The sequence below is a fragment of the Hemitrygon akajei genome, chromosome 16 (genome assembly GCF_048418815.1).
Source record: "Hemitrygon akajei chromosome 16, sHemAka1.3, whole genome shotgun sequence".
In the NCBI taxonomy this organism is placed as follows: Eukaryota; Metazoa; Chordata; class Chondrichthyes; order Myliobatiformes; family Dasyatidae; genus Hemitrygon; species Hemitrygon akajei.
The window spans coordinates 34215074-34234295 of record NC_133139.1 but is presented as its reverse complement, the minus strand read 5'-3'; the positions used below and the strand labels follow the sequence as shown (position 1 = coordinate 34234295).

The following is a 19222-nucleotide window of genomic DNA, read 5'->3' as shown; positions in this document are numbered from 1 at the left end:
ATTGATTCAACCAATAGGGAGAAATTAAAGGAGGTAATTAAACAGAAATACCTGGGGGTTTAAATACATAATCCCTTGAAATGAAGGAAGTAAAATAAATCTTTTAAAAACCTTTCACCAGGTTGAAGCCAGGATAGGAAACTTTAGTTATGAGGATGGACATGAAGAATTGGGAATCGATTCCACCAGAACTGCGAATGTTAAGTTGATTTAATAGAGAATTTTAAAATAAGGAGAGACGTTAGTGTAGAAATAGAGAAAAAGTAAATTTCCTTTCATTTGAAGTATAGAGTTATTAAGGAGGAGACATTTTAAAACAAAATTAATTTGTGGAAAATATTGTTAATGCTTCGGGTATTTTGATGCATGTAGTCCACTACTGAAACTATTACATCTCTGAATAAAGAAGTTGAATGGACTTGAAAAGTGAATTCCTGTAGATCAGTGGGATAAGGGTCAGGCTGTCACTGTCATTCTCATTCTGATACTGTAATGAAATAGTTCTTCCATTATATCATGGTACTGTGGGTGCATGTGTATTAACTACAGATAAAATGTGTTAGGTAGAGTATATGATAGGATAAACCAATTTTGAATTATTCTTTGATGGAGATAGACTAACACCCAGTGACATTTCTTTTCATGTCATTCCAGTGTAATTATGCAGTACCTGCCACAATGGTTGTCATCATCTTCATCTGCTTCCAACAAAAGTCCTATGTGTCTGCCTCTAATTTGCCAGCCTTAGTCCTCCTACTGTTTCTTTATGGGTAAGCAGGCAGTGGTTTTTAGGTCCTGGACTACATTTGTTTTGAATTTGAGAATATCAACAATGGATTGTCCAGAGGTTCCTCTCTCAGATTTCTGATTGATTTCATGTTTGTTGGTTCTCTTTCCTCAGGTGGTCCATTACTCCCCTCATGTATCCCGCCTCCTTTCTGTTCAGCATTCCCAGCACAGCCTATGTGGTGTTGACCTGTGTTAACCTGTTCATTGGCATCAATGGCAGTGTAGCCACCTTTGTCCTGGAGCTCTTCACAGACAAAGTAAGATAAAGTTTCCCTGTCCTATAACATTATTCAAGAATTGTGACAGAAGAGTAGTGTAATTTATTGATAATGTGCTGGTGTGGATCATTGCATTCACTTTCACAATTAATGTATTGATACTGATGTTTTGTGTTTTATATGACAATTGTTCATTCCCTTGATCGGTGCAATCAGTAATGACAGATGAGAGAGAACCAACATCTCATTATTCCCTCTGTCCACTGGATGCCAATACCTTGATATTCTCCTGTAATATCATTAGATGTAAATAGTCCACTAGGTCTTTGAGTCACTGATGTTGCGCGACAGATCTAGATACCCTAATATGACCCTGAAGTTCTAGGTGTTGATGCATTGATATTCCCCTGTATCAGTTTCAATAATATGTCATTCCCTTTTATCTTGTATTTGCCTGACTATCAGTACAGCATAGTAGGATAGTAGTTAGCATAACACTATTATAGCGCCAATGACCTATGTTCAACTCTGCCGCTGCACTCTGCAAGGAGTTTTGTACATTCTCCTTGTGACAATGGATTTTCTCCAGGTGTTCCGGTTTCTTCCCACATTTCAAAGACATATGGGTCAGTAGGTTGATTGGTCACGTGTACAATTTGGTGGCTACAAGAGCCTGTTACTGTACTCTACCTCTAAATAAAGAAAACTAGTAAAATATTCTGCGATTCCACTTCATTGCTGGTTTCAGTGCCCTGACACTAGACTGTATCCCTGTGGATGCAGGTGCTTGTTACTCCCTTGTATTGCTGTATGTCAATGAGCTGACATTGCACTCTATCCCCAGGAATGTTCTCCCCTGTTACAAATCTTCACACTGTTATCTCCCCATGTGTCTTGGTTACTGTTGCATGGTTAATTCTGTCTGTTAGAATGAAAAAATGGATTGAAATTTGTAATGTTGCTGGATTAGATGCTGATAATTTTGTTCATAAGAACATAAGAAATAGGAGCAGGAGTAGGCCATCCAGCCCATCGAGCCGGCCCCACCATTCAATAAGATCATGGCTGATCTGTCCGTAAACTCAACTCCATCTACCTGCCTTTTCCCCATAACCCTCAATTCCCTTACTATGTAAAAATCTATCTAACTGTATCTTAAATATATTTAGTGAGGAAGCCTCAACTGCTTCCCTGGGCAGAGAATTCCACAGATTCACCACTCTCTGGGAAAAACAGTTTCTCCTCATCTCCATCCTAAATCTTCTCCCCTGAATCTTGAGGCAATGCCCCCTAGTTCTAGTCTCACCTACCAATGGAAACAACTTTCCTACTTCTATCTTATCTATCCCTTTCAAAATGTTGTGTGTTTCTATAAGATCCCCTCTCATTCTTCTGAACTCCAGAGAGTACAGTCCCAGGCAACTCAATCTCTCCTCATAGGTTAACCCCTTCATCTCTGGAATCAACCTGGTGAACCTCCTCTGCACGGCCTCCAAAGCCAGTATATCCTTCCTCAAGTATGGAGACCAGAACTGAACACAATACTCCAGGTGCGGCCTCACCAGTACCCTGTATAGTTGCAGCATGACCTCCCTGCTCTTGAATTCAATCCCTCTAGCAATGAAGGCCAACATTCCGTTTGCCTTCTTAATAACCTGTTGTACCTGCAAGCCAACTTTTTGTGATTCGTGAACAAGCACTCCCAAGTCCCTCTGCACAGCTTCATGTTGCAATCTTTCACCATTTAAATAATAATCTGCTGTTAATCTGTCCTAGTGAGGAGGGATCAGGAAAGAATTCCTGTGTGGACTGTGTGGACCAATAAAAGAGCAGAATTTACGTTTTGTGAATGTGAGGTTAAGAAGGAAAAAAATACCTGAAATGAATGGTAGCAAAGCACTGAAGTTAGAAAGCCACTATGATTGTGGTCATTGTCTGTTGAACATTGATGGATCAGCTGACATTTTATTTCTTTGAGACAGTGCGCTCATATGGAAGAATTAATTTTAAAATGACTAAATCTCAGCTTGCTCATTAATGGTATGCGCACTCTCTTGAGTAAGAAGGTTTGAGTCTCCACCCCACCGAACTAATTGCCCTTGGACACCTCTTTCAAGTATCCAGGAATATTTCAGCATGAGTCCAGAAAATAGTGGTCACCAGGTTGTTCAACTTCCATGCACATTCAATGTTAAGCATGGCCCTGTCCTCGGCCAACACTCTAATTGGTCAGGTCCAGTGCCTTGGCTTATTTCTCTCTGTAGCTGGTAAGCTGAGACCAGCTGCAAGATCTTCACCAGCGTTCTGACTGAGGTCAGTCTTGTCAATCAGATCAAGGTTTCACGTTTACATTTCCCCAACAAGCTATCAGCAGGAATGTTAGTCAGGTGAATTAATTCCTTTCCATTTCACTGTGCACAGGGCTAACATCCAATTGAACCATCCTGCTTGACACAAAGTAATTGCATTCTATGTCTTATGTGAACAAGAACACATTGGACAATTCAGGATGTGCAGCCTACTGGCCTGAAGATTCAACCCATCCAGAGACACAATCCCTTCTGCATCACGAAGATAGTTACCTGCATCACACCTAATCCTGTTACTGAATCAGAGTTCAGCAAAGTGACTGAAAAATTGAAACAAATGTATTTAATTTATTAGTTTCCTTATTTCCTCTCTGTGCAGAAATTGAATGATGTCAATCGAATCCTGAAGAAAGTATTCCTCATATTCCCGCATTTCTGTTTGGGTCGAGGATTAATTGACATGGTGAAGAATCAAGCCATGGCAGATGCTTTGGAGAGGTTTGGTCAGTAATTGTTATTATTGATCTTCTCAAGTCCAGCCAGAACTACTTTCCAGGAGGGGGAAGGAAATTGTGTTCCTTATTGTTTCAGCTGATAGTCTTCAGAATGTAGCATTTTCAAATCAAGTTCAAAATTCTCATGAGCAGCAAACAACAGATCTCCTCTCAACTGCCAGTTGTAGTTATATAAATTACACAGAATTTACAGCAGGGAAACAGACTATTTAACCCAACCACTCTGTGAAACCTTTATGCTATCAAGCATTTTCACTCTCTAATTACAATCAGTGGCTAATTTATTAGGTCTGTCTATACACCTGCTCATTATTGCAAATATCTCATCAGCCAATCATGTGGTAACAACTCAATGCACAAAAGCATGCAGACATGGTTCAGACCAAACATCAGAATGGAGAAGAAATGTGATCTAAGTGACTTTGACCATGGAATGATTGTTGGTGCCAGTCGGGGTGATTCAACTATCTCAGAAACTGATGATCTCCTTGGATTTTCACACACAACAGTCTCTAGAATTTAGAGGACGGTGCAGAAAACAAAAAAAAACATCTGTTGAGTGGCAGTTCTGTGGGTGAAAATGCCTTGTTAATGAGAGAGGTCAGAGGAGGTCTGCACCTGTAAGGTTTAGAAGGACAAGAGATTATCATTAAAGTTCATGTGGGACTTGATGGGGAAGATAGTAGGGGCATCTACAAACATGGGCCATAGTCTCAATCTAAAGGATTAGCCGTTCAAGATGGGACAGAAAGTTTCTTCAGCTAGAGGGTAGTGGGACTATTACAATTCTCTAAACTAAAGAGCTGTGGGAGGCTGCATCATTAAGCTTATTCAAGACACACATCATTAGAAATTTAGCTATTTAAGGATACTGAGTTAGTATGGGTAAGTGGCACTGAGGTAAAAGATTAGTCATGATTTTAGTGAATGGTAGGCTCAGGAATGAGGGGCAGAATGGCCTCCTTCTGTTTCTATTTCTTGTGTTTTAAGTTCACGCTTGTTCATACTCTCTGCAGCCAGTGATCTGAATTGTTACTGAATCATTAGTAATGATCTCTGTACTGCTAGTCACCATGCTACTACATTCTAGTAATTATAGACAGCTATTCCAGTTTAATGAAGACTACATTATTTTTGTTGACTTGGTTAACTAAGAAATTCATCCCTGAACTTTGTGTCTTGTGTCTGATGTAGGAGAGAAGCAGTTTGTGTCTCCACTCTCCTGGGACCTGGTGGGGAAGAACATGTTTGCTATGGCTGTCCAGGGAGTTGTCTTCTTTCTGTTCACAATTTTATTACAGTACAAGTTCTTCATCAAAATGAGGTGAGTAGTTGGCTTAAAATTTTACTGCAACATCCTTTAAAAAAAACTACCATCAATTAGTGACTGTAATCTCTCTAATGAGTGGTATGATTGTCCAGTTCTTTGAAAACAGGATTTGTAGAATTCTGCAGCAGCAAAACAGAGCAATTTGTTAAAATCTTTTTGTTGGCCAACATTTACATCCAGTCCTGCACAACAGGATAAAAATCTGTCCTATCTTCTGACTGCGTGTTTGGAAATTTTCTATTGAAAGTGCAAGTACAGAATAGAACTGTTCCTAATTCAAAGGTATAAAACCGTAAAACCCTGAAAATACTCGGTGCTTCATCAGTTCTGACCTTACGGTCTTTGACCTGAAGCCTTATCTCTGTTTCATTTTCCACAGATGCTGCCTGACCTGTTTTTACCATTTTTCAATTTTATTTCAGATTCCCAAAATTTAAAGGGTTTGGTTTTCACACTTATTGTCTGCGTACTCTCTGTTACAGGCCCTCCTCGGGTAATGAATACACGGTTTATATATGAGCTCCCATAAGTATTATTGAATTCAAACAAGAATCCCCAGAGCATTTGGGCACCACTGTCTCTTAACATAGGTTGTCAGTTTCTTTACAGGACGCCAGAGTTGCTTGGGAAATTGGTGATCTTCTGTTGATACTTGTGCAATGATACTTTATTAAACAATGCCATAGCCACTGATACTTCAAACCATCAAAACCAGCCATTGAGCATGGAACATCCTGGTTTTATACCATTATAATTAGGCAAAGGAAGACAACAAATAAATGTTCATGTTAATTAGCCCTTATCAAAATCATACATTTCAGATTGAGTATTTTTGGATTTAGGAACATGATTAACCTGTGGACATCCACAAAAACAGAACTTGTTCATGGTTATGAGTGGCCTATAATTGTAGTTTACTTGCATGACTCAGGAGTCTCTGGTTGAAAAATATTCAAAATGCTGGAGTAACTTAGCAGGTCAGGCTGCATTTATGGAGGGAGATGAACAGTTGATACCTCAGGCTGAGACCCTTCAGGACTTGATGAATGGTCTCAGCCTGAAATCTGGACTGTTCATTTTTAATTCATCGTTTAATTTTTCATTTTACAATATTGCCGACTCTTGACACTCCTTAATGTTCATTAGCATGGAGATTTCAGGATTTGGAGAAGGGATTTCCCGTCCCCCATTCTCACCCACACTTACAATTATTCTCATCTGATAACACAGAATTCTTTAGTTGGGTCACCTTTGCTCCCTTGCTAAAGTGGCCATCCTTCCTGCACACTCTTTCATGGTACACTTGTGTCCATTTTGTATTATTGATAATATAGCAAATATAAATTTGCAGAGCCACATTCAGTGTCCTAAATCAGAATTTTCATGAGTAGCCCCCTGCAAAACCCTCAAGTCCCTCGTTGACATGCAAAATGCACTGAGCCCAAGATGATACTTGAACATTTTAATCCAAATAGGACAGAATAATCCTGTGCCCCTGAAAAACAAGAAGAACTAATATGTGCTTTCCAATTAACCTTCAGTTAGGCCAATGAGAACTAAATACATGATCCAGAATATAAATATAGGGGAGAGGTGATGACATGCAGAGGTAATTTGGTGTCACATTTGCAACCTCTAATCATCTGTATGGTAATTATTCAAAGGGCTAATATACAGAGCACAAAGGCTTTTGATTTTGATTAATGTTTGAGCTAAATTACCGGTAAGCACCTGCACCCCTGCTTTCTCTCCACAGGCCTGTGTCACTGAAGCTTCTTTCTCTGGAATCAGAAGATGAGGATGTAGCCAGAGAGAGGCAAAGGGTCATGTATGGTGGGAGTGACGGTGACATTCTAGTTATCAAGGATCTCACCAAGGTAAGGGATGTTTAAACTGTGAACTGCTTCTTGACATATTTCACTAAATGACTGTTTGTTTCTTCTGGCAGTGTTGGCAAGTTCAATGCTCAGTCCAATATTGAGCCAAACTGAATATATCTGTAGGTCCCTGTTAGGCCATTTTCAGAATGTCTAGTTTCTCATTTCTGAAAGTGCAGTAGCACAGTTCAAAGTTGATCACAGATGCATCGACGAATCAATCTATTACTCTCTATTTTATGGAACATACAGTACTCTTGTGGCTACAAATAACCTGAAGTGAGGAAATGGAGAATGCAAATACACTGTTACTTGGTAATAGCATGTACAATTTCAGACTGGACACAGTTTGCTAGAGTTGCATTTTATTGAACACAGTCATTTATAGGTTCTGCAAGATTCTGCGTCGATCTTAATGTGGATTACTCAACAGAGCAAGGTTGTTGGTTTACAGAATGGTGACAGTTCCTGTAATTATTAGAAAACAATTACATAAGATAGACATATGATCATTGATAGATGGAATAAGGTGGGTAAGGAACAGTAGGATTACTAAATCTTTACATTTTGCAGTTGGGATCATTTTCTAAATCTGATTAGTGTGTTAATCCAAGACAGACGAGGTCCATAAAAAAGAAAGTCTATGACCTCTTCTCCTTGTCACACTAACACAAAAATCCTGTTTGAAAGTCTGCAAGGGTTGCTGGTCCTTCACTGTTCTAAGTACTTCATCCCATTAGTGAATCAAACACTAATTTACAGATGTCCAAGTGACCTGATCCTGGATCAGCTAATGTTTGATTTACTTCCTGCCTTACTCAAGCTGACTTTTACATGAATAATTCCCACAGCGATGTTTTGTCAACATTCACACCTAATTAACTTTAATTCCCCCACCCCTGCCCCCACCGAACTAAGAATTTGTTTTATTTTTGTTTGAATCATTTATTTTGACAAAAGCTTATCAATGACCTTTTTACCACTGAACCCTGCCTGCTCCAGCTAGAAAGCATCTTATAGAAAGTCTTAAGTTAAAGACTCTGGTTTAAAAACACTATCTCTTTTGTTTTAACCCTTTCAATTAAATCACTATTTTCATTTCTTAACTATCACATTATTGTCATTAGAGTCTAGTAATTAAATTAACCTCTGTGATTATAATTACATGAGTTTAATTACCTACTTTCTGTGACACTTACGATACAGGTGGTAATATCCCATAGGACCAATATATTTTCTGTTAATGGCATGAAACGTGTTCAAGCATTTCTCAATTTCATTTCCTAACCTGTAAGCACATGAAAGAACTGCAGATGAACTCAAGGTCAGAAAACGGGAACAGTTTCAGAAAAAGAGAGGGTGCATCAACTGTTACTGGGTACAGTGAAACTTTATCCTCGTAATGTGTACGCTTCTTTGCCAAAAACATTCATACTTAGAATAAAAACTGAATATGTTGGACATATTCAGCAGGTTAAGTCATATCTGTAGGGGGAAAGACAGAGTTAACATATTAGGTCGAAGATCCATATTTTGTACTGTTTATTGTTGGCAGTTTGAAGTTGGGATTTGATTTTTCTGTATTGGGTACCAAAAAGCATAAAGCTAGTGCCATCTGCAAAAAAAAAATCACTTCATGTCTCTCCAGGTTTACAGAAGGAAAAAGAAACCAGCTGTGGATCGATTGTGTGTGGCAATTCCCCCAGGGGAGGTGAGAGCCTGCAATGCATGGTTGATTGTGGCCATTTCAAACACCTAAGATTGTTACTACCTGATGCATAGAGCTGGCAACACGTTGTTCTATCCAGTGACATGCTGGAAAGTGTACTTGCAGAAATGTCAATTTAGGGGAACATTTGATTCTCCTCTATATCTTTCTATTGTCGAAGTGCCTAATAAAATGCTACTCACTGGTCCTTGTGTAGAAATAGACATTGAGAACAGGTAACTTTAAGGGAGAGCCCAATATCTGCAAAATTGGAGAAATAAACAGACAAAATTTCTAATTTCTCTTCTCTAAGTTATGTTTGAATCTGTAGAAGCTCTGGGATCTGAAGTATAAAGCTAAGATGGCACAGCAAAAGCTGCTGCTCCCTGTCCTGTTTTTGTTATCTGCACTGTACACGTTGGCTTATAGATGAATCCCTTCTGAATTTTCATTTCCATTGCAGTGTTTTGGACTTCTGGGGATAAATGGAGCTGGAAAAACATCCACCTTCAAGATGCTGACAGGAGATACTGAGGTCAGCAGTGGTGAGGCCTTCCTTAATGGATATAGGTACAAACTCCTTGATTCCTGAAAATTAAACTGCTAGACCAGAAGTGTCTGAAAAACATCCAGTGAACAGTATTTGGACCCAAACCTAGGGGTCCAAGTAACCGATTGCTCATTAGTTTGTCTTGTTTGGAAAGGTCCTGTTTTAGAGTTGTTGCCTCACTGGTTGGGGGGGGGGGGGGTAACTCTTTGAGGAAATAACAGGCAGGATTTACAAAGAGGAGACAATAGATATTGTTATTTTTGGATTTTCAGAAGGCCTTTGACAAATTGCCTCACATGAGGCTGCTATACAAGATGAGAACCCATGGGATTACAGGAAAGATACTAGCATGGACAGAAAATTGGTTGACTGGCAGAAAGCAAAAGATGGGTATGAAGGGAGCCTTTTCTGGTTGCCTGCAGGTGATTAGTGGTGTTCCACAAGGGTTGATATTGGGTCCACTACTTTTCATTTTGCATATTAAAGATCTGGATGACAAAGTTGATAGCTTTGTGGCCAGATTTGTGGATAATACAAAGATAGGTGGAGGGACAGGTAGTGTCAGGAGGCGGGGAATCTGCAGAAGGACTTGGGACAGGTTAAAGTTCAAAGTACTTAAGTAAGCAAATGAATTTCAGAAATGAAGTTCACGAAAGCAAGTCCACAGCCGCAAAGCCAGTCACGGCCGATCCAGGAGCCTGTTATTGCAGGCCACAGCCTCAGTTCAGCCAAGAGATGACTAAACCTCACAAAGCAATGAGCTGAACACTGGCTCATCCCTCGTCTCCAGCCCCAACACCCTGATGTTTTCAATCTGGTCCGGCACTTAAGCCAGCCAAACCTCAGGTCATTCCACGCACTTGGATTTGGGTCCTGCCACTTCGATACGCTCTCGAGCCTAGGCCCCAGTAACTCGATTCAACCTGTACCCAGCTTTTCCAATCTGGCCCAGAGTTTAATTTGAAGGTTGCTCCTTGCTTTTGGGCATGGACCCCGCTGCTTCGACTCTGCTTCACCTAGGTTGTGCCGCTTCAAATTGCCTCCAGGTCTGATGCAGCAGTTGCCAAGCATTAGGTCTTTCCCTGCTTCGGGCCCAGACCTGATCTCCGCTGCCTCGATCTGGCCCATATTCACCATGCTGCAACCATCCTGCACCTTTGAGACTTCAGTTCACTGCAAAAATGCCCAGTCGCACAGGCAGTTCAAAAGCTCAACTCCAAAAGGGAGGTTACAGGCTATTGATTGCATTGATTGTTTTTGAGAAAAAGCGTGAGTAATGACATAGTTAATGGTTGTTATTACTGCCGGCAAGTCATCGCTGTGCTTCACCAGTGCCATCGTAAACTGAAAGTTCCTACTAGGAGAATGGGCAAAGAAGTGCCAGATGGAATACAGTGTAGGGAAGTGAATGGTCACATAATTTGGTAATAGAAGAAGTAAAGGCATAGACTATTTTCTAAATGAGTGAATTAAGAATCAGAAGTGCAAAGGAACTTAGGTGTCCTAGTGCAGAATTCACTGAAAGTTAACTTGCAGATTGAGTTGGTAGTAAAGAAGGCAAGTGCAACATTAGTGTTCATTTCGGAAGGGGTAGTGTATAAAACAAGGATGTAATGATGAAACTTTATAAGGCATTGGTCAAATCACAGTTATATTGTGAAAGGGGTGTTCTGGCATCGTAGAGGGTCTTGAGAAGTTTACTAGAATGATTCCAGGAATGAAACGGTAAATTTATGAGAAATGTTTGGTTTTGGGTCTGCCATCACTGGACTGTAAAAAAAAAAGAGAGTGAGTCTAATTGAAACCTACCAAATATTGAAAGGCCTAGATAGAGTTGACATGGAAAAATATTTCCAATAGTAAGAGAATCTTGCACCAGAGGGGACAGCCCCTTTACAACAGAGGTGAGGATTTTTTTTTTGTGGTAAATCTGTGGAATTCATTGCCACAAACGGCTATGTAGGCCAAGTCATTGGGTATATTTAAAGCAGAGGTTGATTAGTTCTTGATTGTAAGGGCATCAAAGGTAATGGGGATAAGTTGGGAGAATGGGGTTGAGAGGGGATTCAGTTCTGCCATGATTGAATGACCTAATTCTGCTTCTATATCCTATGGTCTTAGGGTCTAATACTTTTTTACACATTGTTGATATAAGTAGATTAATGAGAATGTCTTTATTCCATATCAGAGATTTTAAATTGATACATGAAACTTATTACTTGACAGATTATATATTATGTAATTAACTGTAGAAGTGTGGTATTCAGATCAGGGAAAGGGCATTTGACTCAAACCTTTAACTTTGCAGTGAAGGTCAAAACAATCACAGATATTCAAATGTAAGAAATTTTAAAATGGATAACACTCAGGTAGGTAGCATAATGGAAACTAAACCTATTAACATTCTAGTGTATAATCCATAATCAGAATCTTTTAGATCTCACATCTGCCTGTCCATCATTTAATCATGTAAATCAAACCCTTCTGCCCATCTTTTCACTATTTTACTCAGTCCCCACAGCATGCCTTGTCATCAGCCTTCAATGCCTTATCATCCTTACCTGCTTTTTTATGCCTAAACTCTTTGTGTATCTTTCAATCAATGCTAATTACATTCTTATGTACCAACCACCCCCCCCCATATTACTGCCTAAATATATCCCTCAACCTCTGCTCCACTCTCATCACATCTTATGTGCAAACTTACTATGTTAAGCAGTTTCTCCTCCTTTCTTAAAGAAAATTTTGCAGAAATATTTAAACTGCAATGTCATACAACAATGCCTCATGGGGGGGTGAATCTTTGCTTAATTATCCCATGACATGTAAGGTCTGCTTCAATGAGAGTTTCCAATAATAATGTCTGTAACTGCTGCGGTTTGAGTAATATGCTTCAGACTTCAGTGCAGATAATGGTGTTAAGTTTACACTTGTTATTTAGAACATCCTCTTTAGCAATGGATGTAAAACCTGACTTTGAGAACTACTATTCTGTCTTAGATTACTAGAAATCAAAACCTTGTTGCTTCGCTGTGACACTGAGGGTGACAACATGATCAGACAATCAGAGTTACACACAGTACTCTGTCCTGTACGGTGACATTGTGTCACCCAGAATATCTAGAGTAGAGAAGCTCAGGAAGATCATGTGGAGCTGGAACAACAGAGAACACAGATAAAAGTGGGATTGTGTTACAATTTTTGGATTATTTTCCATAGTGCCTAAGCTTCTTTCCTTTTTTAGCATTCTGTCCAATATCCAGGACGTCCACCAAAACACTGGGTACTGCCCACAGTTTGATGCCATCAACAAACTGTTGACAGGACGAGAACATCTAGAGTTTTACTCAAGGCTGCGTGGTGTTCCTGAACATGAAGTTGCTAAGGTATGATTCGCTAGAGAATAAACCCCTCCACAGCCAACAAAACAAAACCATAAATCTTCCTGTGGATTGCTCCGTGTCCTCAAATAACCTCACCATTTTCAAGTCCTGAAAAAGTACTAAAAATAAGTAGAAGAATAGGTTTGCTTTTAAGTTGGAATTACTGCACATATTTTCTGTTAATTCAACAAAGACAAAGGCTTATGTGAATTTTCTTCCTTTATAAGATTGATTTGAGTTTAGATGATTTGGTTTATGGAGAGTATAAGAGGAGAGGCTGGCTAGGGTAATGTTTTAGTAAGCTTAGGCATGCCCTGGAGGTTAAATATGACTTGTTTCCCATGTAGTTCTGTGACTTTTGAGGGACCTGATAGGGCCACTGAAGTTTCCACACACACGTAGCCACAAGTGGGCCAGAAATTCTCACTGAAGCAAGGGGTATAATTTAGAAGACTATGAGGTAGTTCAGCTATTTATTCTGGATTTCCATGTACTGTGAGTGGGATATCATGTTCTCAATGCCACGCTAAATGTTCCTTCTCCATTTTGAGCAGTTATAGGCCGAGGATTCCCTTGAGTTAGTAGGGACATCACATTTTCAAGGAGGCTTTGAGAACAACATTGAATCTTCCTTAGCATATCGGTAATCTATTGCCATTGCAGAGCTCAGAATGCCAGTCACTGGTGTTGGGCCTAACGAGCACGACTGCTGTGTGGGCAATGCTGACTGAGAACAGGTTCACTGGTGCCCAGACGCTCAAGCTTTCTGTGGGGTTTCAGGTTTCAATCTACAAACACACTTTTTCTCAGATGCATGAATGCTTACGTATCAAATACTGTAGTGAGTTTCAACGTCCTCGTCAATCTTTACTGAGAAGAGTCCACCAAGCTATATGAATCGGTCCACTATTCCCAAGGTCAGCAATAACTTAGAGCTTGCTCTGAGGATTTGTGTGCATCTCACACTTTTTTTTTCAATAATCTTTGCTGCTGTGCTGCACCTTGCATTCAACAAGCTTTCCTCTCAGAGCAGGGCTGATCTGCAGGGTAAACAGCTAATGGAGACATGAAATGTAATAGAAATTGGCACGCGTGTTGCTGCCATAGTTATGTGATCCAAAGCTGATCTTAATACCAAGTTTATAAAGAGCCTTCTTCGTTTGACTTGTGAGGGAGAGGGGTGGAGGTGGTAGAAGATAAGATTGAATTGCCCATCTCCTCCCTTAACTCACTGTATTCCAAAACTGTAATTTATTGAGTCCCTTGCTTCTGTCTCTTCAAGTTTAAGCAATCTTTAGCATTCAAATTTAGCATCATTTAATAACCTGGTTTTAAGCATGTATTTTATCTTTGATTTTCTCTGTACATTTCTCTTCGTGGCATAGAAGGAGGTTGTTTATCCCACTGGCTCCCAGAGCATTTCCATCGGTCTCATACTCCTATGCATCTCTCTGCAATGTATTCCCCCTCGCATCACTTAAATTACCCTAAGACCCACCTACAATGAGGGGAAATGTACAAAAGCCTATTGACCTGTCTGTCCCTGGAGTGACTACACAGCACCTGAGGTTACGGGTCAAAGTCAGATCGCTGGAACTATTGTTTAAGATTTAAGATTGCTTAATGTCATTTCCGGTACATGGGTGTAAAGGAGAAGGAAGTGATTGTTACTCCACAGCCAGCGGCGATGAGAAGAGAGGAGGTGGGAAAGCTGGAGGCCTGGTGCAGCACCAGCACTGATTACTGTGCCATTTATAACGTTCTGTGAACTGCACTAGTATCCTCAGCACCTCAGATGAATTAATGCAGAATGTGATTAGTTTGTTCAACTTGTTCCCCATCTGCAGTACAGCTTTTGGGACTGCTCTGATCCTGACTATGGGATAATGTCCTTCAGAGCCCTCTGCTGTAGGCTGGTTCTGTCTGCTGACACTTGGCATGGTGAGCCACTTGACACTGGCTCTCTAACCTGGTGTCAGATCTGGATTAGTCCCTTCATTAGGGACTGTGAAAGTAGCTCTTTCAGTTGATGCCTTCCCCTGAATTTTTTTTTCAGCTGGTAACCTTCTCTGGGATGAAGCTTTTCATCTGATGTTCTACTCTGTAGATGTTCACATTGTTTCCCTGCATTTGGGGATCACCCTTATTCTGAATTTTTTAAAAAAAATATCCTTGCCACAGCATTAATAAATATATATTTTAACAGAGTGAGGGACTTGGTTACGTTCAGTGTCAAGATATAGTATTGTTTTATAGGTCGCTGAATGGGGCATAAAGAAACTCGGACTCTCCCGCTACGCAGATAGACCGTCTGGCACATACAGCGGTGGCAACAAACGAAAGCTGTCCACTGCCATTGCACTGATTGGATGCCCGCCTGTCATCTTTCTGGTTAGTGCTTTGCCCTCATTGTGAGTAACAAAAACTGTATGGAAAGTTCCTCAGAGCTTCGCTCTAGGTTAATGTAGCAGCAACATTTTTTATACAAATGGTATAGCTGAGGAGTGTCTGCAGCTCCAAGAAAATTGTAGAGGAACATTTATGGAATATAGATAATAACAAGGATTCAAACAGTTCACTAAATCCCATTACATATCCTGCATTACTCTTGTCATCCAATTGGTAACTGGCATACATAGTGTAGTCCAAAACACAAACCCTGGGATGACTTAAACCTCAGTCTTTGCTCAGATTGGAATGTATTGATCTGAGACCAGTCGTTGGGAAAGAGCATCATCAAGTATCTCTTATGCTACTTCATTTTGAGGGGGGAAAAAAGATCCCGTGCTGAGTAGAGGACAAGGCTCAATGGTGAAAACTTATTACTGCCTAGGGACTTGAGCAAAGTGGGATCGTTGGTGCCCGTAGTACTGTTCATGGTAGCCTTTAGTTCATGAGGATGGGCCATCAATGTTTGGGTGAAAAGGATCATCATAGGAATGTTTGTTAATCTTTTTGTTGACAGGATGAACCTACAACTGGAATGGATCCCAAGGCAAGGCGATTCCTTTGGAATTGTATTCTGAGTGTCATCAAGGAAGGAAGATCAGTGGTACTGACCTCACACAGGTCAGTGTGCATGATTATTGAGCCTATTTTAGACATGTGAATGTTTGTGTAACCAAATCCGTATAATTTTACTATAAAATGAAATATTTCTCCTTTTGCGATCAGAGTTAATATTTCCATCAATGACCTCTATTACAATTGTTATCTGACTTGCTAAATTCTTCTAGCATTATCTGTTTTCTTTCCTCTAGTTTCTCTTTCACTCCCTAATGTTTTCTCTCAGCTTAGATGATCTTGGAGACTGACTTTATGCTCCCTTGATCCCATGTCCAGTCAGCCTACTTTCCTGGCCCCAATGAATGGTTCCTCTTTCTCTTTTCTACTTCTATTCGTGCCATCTATTTGTAAACTTAGTGTCTTATTTGGCCGTGAGCTGACTATCTGAGGCAACATATTCTCCATAAGAAATATAGCCTACCCTCCTCCTCGGTGATATCATAGTCCCACTCAACATAGCTCCTGGAAACCTTCATCTAGCCCTTCGTTCTTATTTGAACAATTTTGACTTCTGAGTTAACTATTTACAATTTTGAGTTTACTATCGTATCTTTATATGAAACTTTTTCACCCACCATTCCTATCCTCATTGCCTAACTGTGATATCTTTGTTCCTAGTATCTCCAATTTAACATTTGATATCATGCTGAAATTACTTTATAACCTTGTCCAACCCCATCTGTATAACCTACATTAGATTTGTACTGGACTCTTACATTTCTCTAGCATATCTAGATGGATTTCTCCTGTTGCATTTGCTTCATTAGAAAGTATTCTGTCTGGAATTAGGTATGGCAACTGCTCTCCACATGACCACAAGAAACTGCAGAGGATTGTCTACACAACCAGGCTCATCACAGGAACCAGCCTCCCCTCTATGGACTCTGTCTATACTTCTCACTGCCTCAGTAAATCAGCCAGCATAATCAATGACCCCACCCACCCTGCACATTTTCTCTTCGCTCCTCTCCCATTGGACAGAAGATACAAAAGCCAGAAAACACGTACCACCAGACTCGAGAATAACTTCTATCCCACTGTTATCAGATGATTGAATGGACCTCTTGTACAATTATCCCCATGATCTACCTCATTGTGATCTTACTCTTTATCGTAAACCTGCACGACTCTTTTCAGTGCATTTTTTAACTTTATTTTGCATTGTTATTGTTTTAGTTTACTCGTTCTCAATGCATTGTATAATAATTTGATCTGTATAAATGATATGAAAGACAAGTTTTTCACTGTATCTTGGTACATGTGACAATAATAAAACAATACCAATGCCAATTATTGGTTGTTATGTCCTCAGCCATCTAGATCCCAGATTCTGGAACACCCTTCTTAAATTTCCCTCCACAGTTCTCCTTAAAGTTGTTTTGGTCACTCCAATAGTTTCTTCCCTGCCTATGTCAACTTTTCCCTTCAAAGTAAGTCAAAGTCAAATTTTAAAAGAGCTGGTAAAAGATAATAAGTCATGGTTAAATGGATGGTGTGGATCTTACCATGCAACCAAACTTGTCAAATCAAGGAGATTACGGTCAGGCAAATGGTGGAGAGAAATCTATTTTAAATGGAACTTGGGGTAGCGGGATATTTTAATTTGATGCCATCTTTAAAAAATAATGAATTTGGTCCTTGCTAACCACATGACAGTACAAGACAATCAATGTTATACACTCATTATAGTTATAAGACTTTAAATGACACAAAGCGACAATTTAGCCTTGCTAGTTTGAGGTAAATATAATTACGTATTTTTCTGTGTCAATAAAAAGGTAATAATATGTGTACAGGTGATAACTGTTGTATTCCCTGTGACAGCATGGAGGAATGTGAGGCTCTGTGCACACGGATGGCCATCATGGTGAACGGACGGTTCCGCTGTCTGGGCAGTGTGCAACACCTGAAAAGCAGGTAATGTCAATCCGGTGAATCCAGGTATTTTCACATCAAGCCACAAATCAGGTTACACTGTTTAAGATCAGGTATTTTTGATATAACAGTTGCATGTCCTTCACCAGGAAGTTTAAACTCAGTAAGTCTTTGGAAGATAATTGGAGCTATTCTTTTATCTGTGGGGGTAAACATCCTTCTTAAACATTGATCATTAAATTTGACCAAAGAGCAGGGTTTAGGTTCTTGTGCAACACCATTCTACTGAGATTCAAATGAACCAACAACTTTGAAAGAGGAATATCAGTTTATGTTCAGTATTTAGTTGAAGTTGTTAGACAAAGCTCTGCAATGCTGGAATGATCACTTGTGGAGGTAAAATGCAATGCCGTTTGAATTATTGACTCTAATGTATTATTATTACAGTCCCAGTGCATTTGGTTAACATTGGTTTCTGCACTCCTTAAATTAATTGGTCCCATGCAAATCCCTACTAACATCTGTCAATAAGGTATTTAGAAAAAGAATAATTCTTATGGAAAATGCAATCCTACATAACATTGGTTTTGCTACACAGCAATCATAAACATGAGATTCTGGGCACTACTCCACCTGCTGGGCTCCTAGATCCCTCACCTTAGGTTAGGTTAGGATAACTAAGTCTTTGAAAATGAGAATGACGGTGCTGCCTTGTGTGTGTCTGGCTGGCTTAATGTCAGTTTGCATCAGTAATGCCTCCATCTCTCCGTGAGTAAGAAGATTGTGGATTCACTTCGTATAACAGGACTAGAACATGTAATCTGAACTGACATTCCAGTAGAGTAAAGAGGGATTGAGGTATCAGTGGATGATTCGTTTAAAATAGGACTCACTCTTGTTCAGGTGGTTGTTTACAATCATGGCATAATCTGAAGTTGAGAGCGCTTCCGCACTCCCAATCTGGCCGTTCACCACGTCACCTTCTTTGGACAAATGGTTGCATTAATTTAAGAGTAATTACTTGCATGGAAGCAACACACGGTTGGTACATTTGTGAGACACTGTGCTCTACAAAAATACATACTGATTTTCTTAAAAGTTTGGAAAAATTGATACTCCACATTGAACTATTTTGTTGAATGTTTCTTAGCCATATATCTGTCTGCAATATTCCTCTCCAATACCAGCCTGACAACTATCATTTCACCCACTGTAAGACATAGGAGCAGAATTAGGCCACCCGGACCATCGAGACTGCTCTGCCATTCCATCATGGCTGATTTATTATCTCTCTCAATCCCATTCTCCTGCTTCTACCCATAACTTTTGACACCTTGACAAACCAAGAGCCTATCAACTTCTGCTTTAAATTTACTCAATGACTTGGCCTCCCCAGCCATCTATGGCAATGAATTTCACAGATTTGCTACCCTCTGGCTGAAGAAATTCCTTCTTATCTCTGTTCTAAATGAGTGCCCCTCTATTCTGGGGCTGTGCTCTCTGGTCCTAGACTCACCGCTGTTGGAAACATCCTCTCAACGTCTATTTTATCTAGGCCTTTTGGTATTTGATAGGATTCAATAAGATCCCCCCCTAATTCTA

General features: G+C 39.9%; 1 protein-coding gene across 2 annotated transcripts in view; it reads left to right on the top strand.

The window, feature by feature from the left end:
• LOC140739962 (phospholipid-transporting ATPase ABCA1-like) overlaps positions 1-19222 on the top strand; it is a 186721-nt gene that overhangs the window by 157147 nt on the left and 10352 nt on the right. For both annotated transcript variants that reach the window (XM_073068673.1, XM_073068672.1), the window contains 11 exons: positions 655-770; positions 902-1046; positions 3696-3819; positions 5026-5155; positions 6918-7038; positions 8687-8749; positions 9210-9316; positions 12541-12682; positions 14936-15070; positions 15645-15748; positions 17570-17662. In XM_073068673.1, the coding sequence (XP_072924774.1) occupies positions 655-770; positions 902-1046; positions 3696-3819; positions 5026-5155; positions 6918-7038; positions 8687-8749; positions 9210-9316; positions 12541-12682; positions 14936-15070; positions 15645-15748; positions 17570-17662 (1280 nt within the window). The remainder of the gene's footprint in view (positions 1-654; positions 771-901; positions 1047-3695; positions 3820-5025; positions 5156-6917; positions 7039-8686; positions 8750-9209; positions 9317-12540; positions 12683-14935; positions 15071-15644; positions 15749-17569; positions 17663-19222) is intronic.